The 11,843-nt window shown below is 43.0% G+C and overlaps 1 protein-coding gene across 2 annotated transcripts in view; it reads left to right on the forward strand.

Annotated features, from left to right (window-relative positions):
• ccdc13 (coiled-coil domain containing 13) overlaps positions 1-11,843 on the forward strand; it is a 108,805-nt gene that overhangs the window by 69,192 nt on the left and 27,770 nt on the right. For both annotated transcript variants that reach the window (XM_069914904.1, XM_069914905.1), the window contains exon 10: positions 11,087-11,241. In XM_069914904.1, the coding sequence (XP_069771005.1) occupies positions 11,087-11,241 (155 nt within the window). The remainder of the gene's footprint in view (positions 1-11,086; positions 11,242-11,843) is intronic.

Consider the following 11,843-nt stretch of genomic DNA (forward strand, 5'->3'; position numbering starts at 1 on the left):
TACTGTCTGTAACAAGTTTGTACATTCTCCCTGCATCCATGTGAGCTTCCTCTGGGTACTTCAGTTTCCTCTCACATTCCAAAGACATACAAATTAGTAAGTTATTTGGTCACATAAGTATAATTGTAAAGCTTGTGAGCTTGAAGGGCCTGTTACCATGCTGTATCTCTAAATTAAAATTTAAATTTAAAAAATGATATGCAATTACTGCAGCTTATGCCTCCCAACATAAGGAAAAAAATCCAGAGAGCTGAGACCTTAGTCTTGCTCTATTTTTCTGAAAGTAGCCACACAGTTGGGCAGAAGGGTAGGTGCTTACATCAGTCAGGCGACTGAGTATAGCAGTTAGGACATCATGTTACACAAAACAAGACTTTGGTAAGATGGCACTTGGAATATTGTATGTAAAGTATGTAGGTGTTTAAGATTTTAAAAGGGACAGACAGAGTAAATGTGGATAGGCTTTTTCAATTAAGAAAGGGGGAGATTCAAACTAGAGGACATGGTTTAAGATTGAAAGGGGAAAATTATAAGGGGAACATGAGGGGAAATTTCTTTACGCAGAGGGTGGTGGGGATGTGGAATGAGCTTCCGGCAGACGTGGTCGAGGCGGGATCATTGGTTACATTTAAGGAAAGACTGGATCGTTACATGGATAGGAGGGGACTAGAGGGGTATGGACCGGGTGCTGGTCAGTGGGACTAGGAGGGTGGGGATTTGCTACGGCATGGACTAGTAGGGCCGAACTGGCCTGTTCTGTGCTGTAAGTGGTTATATGGTATGATTGGCCAACTATAGCAGGGATTTTCTTAAACTAAAAAAGGATGCAGAAAAGTTTCACAAGGAAGTTACCAGGACTAAATGGGCTGAAGGGCCTTTTTCAGTGGTATACATAGAACACTGCAGCATAATGTAGACCCTTCAACCATCAAAGTTGAGCAAAATTATATTCCTACCAAAAAAAACCTACATCCTTCCTATCTCTATTTTTCTTTCATCTATGTACTTGTCTAGAAGTCTCTTAAAAACCTATGATGTTTCAGCTTCCATCACCAGGCACCCACAACTCTCTCTGTAAAAAAAAAACTTAAACTTGATGTCTCCCCTAAACTTTCCTCCCTTCACTTTGTGCAGATGTACTCTCGTAGTTGCTACTCCCGCCCTGGGAAAAATGCGCTGACCTTATCTATGCCTCTCAGAATCTTGTAGGCCTCTATTAAGTAATCTCTCATCATTCTATGCACCAAAGAGAAAAGTCGCAGTTCCACTAACCTTGTCGTATAAGACATTTTCCAATCCAGGTAACATCCTGGTAAATCTCCTCTGCACCCTCTCCGTAGCTTCCACATCCTTCCTAATAATGATCCTCCAAAAGATCAGGAGCTGTATCTTAAAGCGGCTGATGTGAGAAGAGTGTTAGGCAAGGTCAACCCACAGAAAGCTGCTGGACCGGATAACATACTCAGCAGAGTTCTCAGAGGATGTGTGGCTCAGCTGGCAGATGTTCTCACCGACATCTTTAACACTTCCCTGAGAAGAGCCATGGTTCCAATGTGCTTCAAAGCCCCCACCATTGTCCCTGTGCCGAAGAAGTCGTCTGTGTCCTGCTTCAATGTCTACTGCCATGAGCGCTTCAAGAGGCTCGCCATGGGGCACATCAACCTTCTACTGCCCCCATCACTGGACCCCCTGCAGTTCATGTATAGATCTAACCACTCTACAGATGGCGCCATCTCCACCGCCCTCAGGACACATATGATCGAATGCTGTTTATTGACTTCGGTTCAGCATTCAACACAATCATACCTCAGTACCTGAAAGGGAAGTTGAGCCTGCTGGGTCTAACCATCTCCCTCTGCAATTGGACTCTTGACTTCCTGTTGGGGAGACCTCAAGCAGTCCAGATCGGAAACATGGCTTCCCAGACTATCACAATGAGCATGTACCCCCCCCCCCCCCCCCAGGGCTGTGTGCTTAGCCCACCGCTGTTCACTCTGCTAACCCATGACTGTGCAGCTAAACACAGCTTGAACCAGATCATCAGGTTCACTGATGACATGACCAAGGTGGGCCTTATTAGTAAGAATGATGAGTCAATGCTAATGGACTAGTGCAGAGATGGTTGTCAACTTCAGGAGGGCTCAGGGGGGATCACTCTCCACTAATTATTTATGGCTCTGCTATTGAGGTTATCAAGAGTATCAAGTTCCATGGTCCCTTAACACAATCTCCATAGCTAAAAGAGCCCTGAAGCACCTCTACTTCCTGTGTCCATTTCCCACCCTCCATCCTCACTACATTCTACAGAGGATGTATCCAGAGCATCCTGAGCAATTGCATCAATGCCTGGTTTGGAAGCTGTACCACCTCGGACTGTAAGACCCTGCAGAGGGTAGTGAAGTCAATGGGAAAAGATCACTGGGGACTCTCTTCCTACCATGAACATCTACAACACATGAAGCACATGGAAAGCAATAAACATTGTGAAGGACTTCACACACCCCTCATGTAAACTTTTCTCCCTTCTGCCATCTGGTAGGAGGTACCATAGCACTTGGACCCTTGTGTCCAGATTGGACAACAGTTTTTTCCCAGAACATATGTGAATTGTGTACAGTGGACTTATACTGTATATGGCTTAATATTTTAACTCCTATTTATGTAAATCTGCTCCGTGGTCCTGGAGAAACGCTATCTCATCATTACGACAAATAAAGGAGATGATTTAATAAGGTGACCAGAACTGAACACAATTTTCTAAGTGTGGTCTCACCAGAAATTTGTAGAGTTGCAACATGACCTCTCGATTCTTGAACTCAATACTCTGACTAATGAAGCCCAGCATCCCAGGTCCTATGAACCTGTACAGCAACCATAGAACACCACAGTACAAAGAAATGTCCCTCCAGCCTTTCTAGTCTGTGCGGAACCTTTTTTTGCCTAGTCCCACTGTCCTGCACCCAGTCCATAGCCCTCCATACCTCTCCCATCCATGTACCTGTCCAAATTCTTCTTAAATGTTAAAATTAAGCCTAGATTCACCACCTCAGCTGACAGCTCAGCCCACACTCCCACCACTCTGTGTAAAGAAGTTCCCCCTCTTGTTCTCCCTAAACTTTTCCCCTTTCACTCTTAACTCATGTCCTTTGGTTTGTATCTCACCTATCCTCAGTGGAAAAAAGCCCAACGACGTTTACTCTGTCTATCCCCCTCATCATTTTAAATCTCCCCTCATTCTACTATGCTCCAGAGAATAAAGTCAAACCTGTTAACCTTTCCCAGTAACTCAGTCCCTGAAGTTTGGGCAACATCCAAGTAAATCTTCTCTGCACTCTTTCTGTCTTATTTGTATCTTTCCTTTAGTTAGATGACCAAATCTACACACAATACTCCTAATTTGGCCTCACCAATTTTATATACAACTTTACCATAACATCCAGCTCCCATACTCAACACTTTGATTTATGAAGGCCAATATGCCAAAAGCTCTCTTTACAACCCTATCCACCACCTGTGATGCCACTTTCAGGAAATTATGTATCTGTATTCCCAGATCCCCCTAACCCTAACCACACTCCTCAATGTCCTACCATTTACCATACATGTCCTTTCTTGGTTTGCCCTTCCAAAATGCAACACCTTGCACCTGTCTGCATGAAATTCCATCTGCCATTTTTCATCACATTTTCCAGCTGGTCTAGATCCCTCTACATGCTTTGAAAACCTTTTTCAATAGCCACAATGCCTCCAATCTTAGTGTGATTTGCAAACTTACTGATCCAATTTACCACATCATCATTGATATAGATGCCAAACAATAATGGTCCCAGCACCAATCACTGAGACATACCACTAGTCACAGGCCTCCAGTCTGAGAAATAATCATCCCGCCACTACTCTCTGACTTCTCCCATCTCACATTGTCGAATCTAGTTCACTACTTCACTATGAATACCTAGTGCCTGAACCTTCCTGACTAACCTCCTATGTGAAACCTTCTTAAAGGCCTTACTAATCTCCATGTAGGCAACATCCACAGCCTTTGCTTCATCAGCATTCCTCGTAACCTCCTTGAAAAACTCTATAAGATTAGTTAAACATGACCTACCACGTAGAAAGTCATGTTGACTATCCCTAATCAGTTTCTGGCTCTCCAAATAATTGTATATCTGATCTCTTAGAAATCCTTCCAATAATTTACTTATGCTAACGTCAGGCTCAGCGGCCTATAATTTCCAGGGTTAACTTTGTAGCCTTTTTTAAACAATGGAACAACATAAGGCACTCTCCAAACCTCCGGCAACACACCCGTGGCTAAGGACATTTTAAATATTTCTGCCAGAGCCCCTGCAATTTCTTCATTAGCCTCCCTCAAGGTTCAAGGGGATACCTTGTCAGGCCCTGGGGATTTGTCCACCCTTATTTTCTTTAAGACAGCAAGCCCTTCCTCCTCTTTAATCTGTGTAGGTTCCATTAACTCATTGTTTGTTTTCCTTACTTCCCACGACTCTGTGCCTGTTTCCTGAGTGAATCCTGATTGAAAAAAAACACCTCTTTTGGCTCCATACAAAGCTGACCACTTTGATCTTCAAAAGGACCAATTTTATCCCTTACTATCCTTTTGCTTTCAATATACCTGTAGAACCCTTCACATTGTCTGCCAAAGCAACCTCATGTATTTTTTGCCTTCCTGATTTTTTTTTCCTTGAGGTTTTTCTTGCATTTTTTTATACTCCTCATGTACCTCATTTACTCAATGTTGTCTATACCTATTATACACTTGTCTCTTCTTCCGAGTCAGATCCCCAATATCCCTCAAAAACCAAGGTTCCTTTGCCTGCGAACCTTGCTTTTAATCCTGCCAGGAACACACAAACTCTGTACTCTCTTAATTTCACCTTTGCAGTTCCTCTACTTTACCATGCACATCCCTGCTCGAAAATAACTTATCCCAATCCATGCATTCTAGATCCTTTCTCCAATTTAGAATCTCAACCCAAGGCCCAGACCTATTCTTCTCCATAATTAACTTGAAATTAATGACATTTTAATCACTGGACCCAAATACTCTGTCACCTCCCCTGTCTCATTTTTTTTTCCCCAAACTTTATTTAAAATTTTCAAGAAAAAACTTATACAAAGTCCATAATATAAAAATGAAAAACTACAACTAACCCACCCCCTCCCCACCCTCAGCAAACCCCACAAGGGAAGCATAAAAAAAAAACATCATAAAAGAAACACATACAACAGTTTATTTCTTCTTTCTTTGGCTTGGCTTCGCGTCGAAGATTTATGGAGGGGTATGTCCACGACTGCTGCAGGCTCGTTGGTGACTGACAAGTCCGATGCGGGGCAGGCAGGCACGGTTGGAGCGGTTGCAAGGGAAAATTGGTGGGTTGGGGTTGGGTGTTGGGTTTTTCCTCCTTTGTCTTTTGTCAGTGAGGTGGGCTCTGCGATCTTCTTCAAAGGAGGTTGCTGCCCGCCGAACTGTGAGATGCCAAGATGCATGGTTGGAGGCAATATCAGTCCACTGGCGGTGGTCAATGTGGCAGGCACCAAGAGATTTCTTTAAGCAGTCCTTGTACCTCTTCTTTCGTGCACCTCTGTCTCGGTGGCCAGTGGAGAGCTCGCCATAGAACACGATATTGGGAAGGCGATGGTCCTCCATTCTGGAGACGTGACCCACCCAGCGCAGTTGGGTCTTCAGCAGTGTGGATTCGATGCTTGCGGACTCTGCCAGCTCGAGTACTTCGAAGTTGGTGATGAAGTCATTCCAATGAATGTCGAGGATGCAGCGGAGACAGCGCTGATGGAAGCGTTCTAGGAGCCATAGGTGATGCTGGTAGAGGACCCATCTTAAACAACAGTTTAAGATATTACTAAACCCATACATTTCAAATATGGTGACCACATCTTAATGAAAGTCATAATTATCATGAAGATTTTATGTTAATTTCTCCATATAAATACAAGACCTCAGCTCATTATGCCAATGAGTTACATTTACTTCAGCCTCATCTTTCCATTAAGTCGCAACATATTTACATGCGACAGCCAATGTGAGACAAAGAAAAACTGTCTGAAACTTGTCCAACCCCAAATTACTAAATAGGACAGTACAACCCAACAAAAATTTTTTTGGATCCTAATAAAAATTTAATCTTAAACAATTTTTGAAGAAATTCCCTAATTTTTTGCCAAAATGGTTGAACCTTATCACAAAGCCAAACTGAGTGTAAAAATGTTCCTACACATAATCCACATCTAAAACACACTTCTGAATTACTAAATCCATATATTTTTTTTAATTCTATCTATTTATTTATTTATTTTAGCGATGGCCGTCTTCCCGACCCATAATCCTCCATGCAGTTGGAACTGTTCTGGAAATCACCAAATCCATATTTTTTTCAATTTCTCAAGGGTCGGATACAACTGATGCAAAAAATTATAATTAACCATACTACATTAAGCAATTTAGTCACTCCATCAAAACAGATAATCTCTCAATTGGCCTGATTAATATCGCAAATTAAGTCATTTTTGCATTTAATCCTAGATTTATCTAAATTGCAACAATGCATACATCTCATAAATAAAACCCTTATTTAATGAGTGAGAAATCAAAAACTCTAATTTCGTTAACTTAGGAATTTTCATTTCTCTTCCAAAATTATCTTTCACTAATGCTCTAATTTGTTAGTACACAAATTCACTGAAATTCCAAGTTTCTCTATTTAAAAGATAGAAATTTACCCTCTTCGAGACAATCCTGCAACAACTTTATTCCTTTAATCTGCCATTCTCTTAAAAATCTATTATTCAGCGAAAATGGAATCAATTTATTTTGATATATTGGAGCCTGAACTGATATTTTACCTTTCATACCTATCTCCTGTTTCGTTCTTGAAAAGGAGATCTATTGTTGCATTCTCTCTAGTTGGCACCTCTATATATTGATTTAGAAAACTTTCTGGAACACATTTGATAAACTCCAAGCCATCCAGCCCTTTTACAGTATGGAAGTCCCTTTCAATATGTGGAAATTAAAATTTCCAACAATCATAACCTATGTTTCCTGCAGTTGTCTGCTTTGTCTCTACAGATTTGCTCCTCCAATTCTCTTTGACTACTGGGCGGTCTATAATACAACCCCATGAATGTGGTCATACCTTTCCTGTTCCTCAGCTTCACCCATATAGCCTCACTTGATGAGGTCTCTAGTCTGTCCTGCCTGAGCACAGCTGCGATATTTTCCATGATGAACAATGCCACTCCTCCCCCTTTCATTACCCTCCACCCCCCCCCCACACCCCCAATCTATCATGTCTAAAGCAACAGAAGCCTGAAACATTGATCTGTCAGTCCTACCACTCCTGCAACCAAGTTTCACTAATGGCCACAACGTCATAATTCTATGTGCCGATCCACGCGCTAAGCTCATCTGCCTCTCCTACAATACTCCTTGCTTTGAAATAGTGCAATTTTCACATCATCTTTTCCCTCCTCCACTCCTCTATCTGCTCTGTCATTCTGATTTCTATCCCCCTGCAAATCTAGTTTAAACTCACTGGAGCAGCACTTGCAAACCTTCCTGCAAACCGTCCCATTGGAACATGCCCCACCTTCCCTAGAAGAGTGCTCAATGAACCAGAACCTTGAGAGATGTATGGATTTGGAGCCCAAGGTCCCTCTGTCCATCCACACTCTCAAGCGTCCGACCATTAACCCTGTACTCAGCATTCAGGTTTGACCTTCAAAAATGCATAACCTCACACATTTTTTTTGAATATTTTATTTTAGTTTTCACAGACTTACAAAGTCCAATAAACAAAGCCATCCCTGTACATATTCGAAAGTCCAAATTTGTCCCCACCCGCCTCAGTGAATACATTCCAATAACTTATCTCGATCCCAATCATCGTGGGGCACATGAGCCCTATCAAAACCAAACCGAGGTGTGGCTGCAGCACCCATCTTACTCCCTCCCCTCCCACAACATCCCTGAACTCCTCACATATATACATCCCCAAGTAACATGTCATCACTTTAGACAATAATACAGTAATATTTACATTAATATATATACCGGCACCACCTACGGCTCCTAGAACGCTTCCACCAGCGTTGTCTCCGCTCCATCCTCAACATCCATTGGAGCGCTCACACCCCTAACGTCGAGGTACTCGAGATGGCAGAGGTCGACAGCATCGAGTCCACGCTGCTGAAGATCCAGCTGCGCTGGATGGGTCACGTCTCCAGAATGGAGGACCATCGCCTTCCCAAGATCGTATTATATGGCGAGCTCTCCACTGGCCACCGTGACAGAGGTGCACCAAAGAAAAGGTACAAGGACTGCCTAAAGAAATCTCTTGGTGCCTGCCACATTGACCACCGCCAGTGGGCTGATAACGCCTCAAACCGTGCATCTTGGCGCCTCACAGTTTGGCGGGCAGCAGCCTCCTTTGAAGAAGACCGCAGAGCCCACCTCACTGACAAAAGGCAAAGGAGGAAAAACCCAACACCCAACCCCAACCAACCAATTTTCCCTTGCAACCGCTGCAATCGTGTCTGCCTGTCCCGCATCGGACTGGTCAGCCACAAACGAGCCTGCAGCTGACGTGGACTTTTTACCCCCTCCATAAATCTTCGTCCGCGAAGCCAAGCCAAAGAAAAGAAAAGAAATATACATGCATAATCCCCAAACCAGCAACTTTCTCCCCCTTCTTATTGTCCCTCTTCCCAGGTGACCTCTAGGGATTTGGCGAATCTCATCACCTCCTTTGCCTCTGTGTAAAACTTTTTATTCCCCTCCCCCGCCCCCCCCCCCCCCCCCCCCCCGCAATATCACCTTTAGTGTCGCCGGGTGTAATAGCCTATATTCCACCCGCTTGCCTCACAAGACCCTTTTCACCTCATCAAACTGTTTCCTTTGCTAGTGTCTGGAAAGAAATAGGATTTGCTACCCCTAAACTCAGATGAACTCCCCACTCCCCAACCCCATCCTCGCTCCCACGACCCAGAAATTCTCAAATTTCATCAAAATTGACTGAGTCTGTTGCCCTGGACCAGGCTTGGGGAAAAAAGGCCTGCATGCCCACTTTATCCTCCACCCTCTCTATTCTGTCCTTCACACTAGAGACTCTCCCTGTCAAATCTGCCACTGTCCTCTTTATTGCTCCCACTTCTTTTGAAAGTCCCTTTAAAACAGTCTTTAATCTGGCCTCTGAGGCCTCTACATCTGCCTCCACCTTGGCTGTAACGCACGCTCCAGCAAGTCTTTCCTCTCCCTCCGACACCTTCACCCATTGTGACAACAGACCTTTCCTTCCACCTTTCTCCTTTTCCACTTCACTATTGCTCTCCATGCCACTACTCCCAAACCTCTCAGCCATCTCCTCTCGCCTTCCACCGCCTCCTCTCCTCAACTGGGGTTCTGCCTGAACTGCAGGTTGGCTGCTCTCCTGATGTTGCCTGCAATCCTATTACCAGCTGCTGCTGCCAGACCTCAATCTCCCATGCCTCCCCCGACCCGTTTGACGCCGTCGCCACCTCTGTCGCTGCTGCCTCCTTCCACCCCCTCCTATTGATGCGACATCCCACAGCTGTCTTCGCTGCTCACTGGCTCTTCACTGCCTGCCTGTCTTGACTCTGGGTGGCTCTCTTTTGACGGAGAGTCATCTGTGATCTCCTCTCGTAGTGGCCTTGAGTGGGCCCCTCCAACCAGCTCGCCACAAGGTCCCGTGATCCCGACATCCTGGGGCTGCTTTGGCACTGCACATTTTGTTATGGACTTTTATCTTTCTTCCCCATCTTTCCTTTTTCTTTATACTGCTGGAAAACTTAATGTAAACTTTGTTTTAACTGTTTTTTTCTGTCTTTTCTATAATTTTCAAAGGAGCTCCAGGATTTTGCTCCCACTCACCATCCACCATCACATGATCTCCCTATATCATCTCACATTTATCCAGATCAAACTCTATCTGCCACTTCTCCACTCAACTCTGCATTCTGTCTATATCCTTTTGTAACCTATGACAACCTTCAACACAATCCACAACTCCTCCAACTTTCATATCTTCTGCAAACTTACTTCATCATCTCGGTTATTTATAAAAATCACAAAATGCAGAGGTCCCAGAACAGATCCCTGTGGAACTCCACTGGTCACTGACCTCCAGCAGTATACTCTTCATCCACTTCTACTCTCTGTTTTCTACAGGCAAGCAGATTGTGAATCCACATTGCCAACGATCCATGTTGTGTTCTGAGGTTCTAAAACTGAGAGCTTGAGTTGTAGACAGGCACTGGAGGGGTTGGGACTATTCTCTCTGGAGCCTAGGAGGTAGAGAGGTGACTATAGAGGGAAATAAAATCATGAGGGGGCATAAGTAATATGAATGGCCACAGTCTTTTCCCCAGGGAGGAGTATCCAAAACTAAATGACATCACTTAATGTGTCTTTTTTTTTTAAATTTTTTATTTTTCACACCATAAATCACATTAGCCATGATGTACACTATTTCTTTTTCACACATATACAGTGACTTTTTCTCCCCCCCCCTCCTCCCAAGCCACCCCCCCACCCCCCCCCTCTCATCCATTTTAGGTATACAATCTAGGTTGCATTAAACCCGTCAGACAATGTTGTCATTCAACAAAAATACACCAGAAATTCTACTGAGTCCATTCTTTTCTTTTCTTCTCCTTCCATCAACTTAAGTAATGTTTGTTCCCGGTAGGGTTTTGCTATTGTATTTAATGTAAGGCTCCCATACTTGTTCGAATATTTCAATATTATTTCTTAAACTATATGTTATTTTTTCTAATGGAATACATTTATTCATTTCTATATACCATTGTTGTATTTTCAAATTATCTTCCAATTTCCAGGTTGACATAATACATTTTTTTGCTACGGCTAGAGCTATCTTAACAAATCTTTTTTGTGCATCCTCCAAATCAATTCCAAATTCTTTGTTTTTTATGTTACTTAGGAGAAAGATCTCTGGATTCTTTGGTATATTGTTTTCTGTTATTTTATTTTGTCTTGATGCTCATAATCATCTATTTTGTTACATAGCAACAGCAAGAGGTGAAACCTTTAACTGATCAGACAGCGGTAAATCCCACTCCATGCCACCCTTCCTCAGCTCAGCCAGATACAGACAATGGGCAGGCAGTTCAAGATCCTCTGACAGCTGATGGTCAACTCTCAGGAAGACAAAATTCTGCCAGGTAAGATCATTAAAAAATTATGCATTGAGAGAAACTTCACCAAGCTCACACTGCAAAATGTAGCAACCTCAGCCTTTTTCCATATTGTGAACTTTGTCCAGTTTAAAGAGAAAGTATCTTAAACCTAGAACAAAAAAACCTACAGTGCAGTTCAGGACCTTCGACCCACAGAGTTGTGCCAATCTAATAACCTACTCTCATAACTGCCTAGAATTTCCCTTCTGCATAATCCACCATTTTTTAAAGATTCATGTTTCTATCTCAGTGGTTTTCAAACTTTTTCTTGCCACTGTAACTGATCTGCGTTAATATTAATATTTTAGTTAATGTTAAGATATATTTCTTATAAATATGTCTTAGGTTAGGTGTGGGTTGGTTACAGGGTTACACACACAGGTTACAGAGAACCATTGTACTCAGAGAAGAGAGTTCATTCTCGGAGTTGCAGCATCTAGAAAGACAGAGCTAATGGATCTGAAGTAGGTCTTAATTATTCAAGAACAATGGAATGTTTGCTTTATTAAAAACTGAAGTGTCTAAGTATCTAACTACTCAATAAGAACTGCTGAAGGAAGCCATCTGTTTTTAAACCAAACCACTTA

This window comes from Narcine bancroftii, chromosome 1, assembly GCF_036971445.1.
Source record: "Narcine bancroftii isolate sNarBan1 chromosome 1, sNarBan1.hap1, whole genome shotgun sequence".
Taxonomy (NCBI): domain Eukaryota; kingdom Metazoa; phylum Chordata; class Chondrichthyes; order Torpediniformes; family Narcinidae; genus Narcine; species Narcine bancroftii.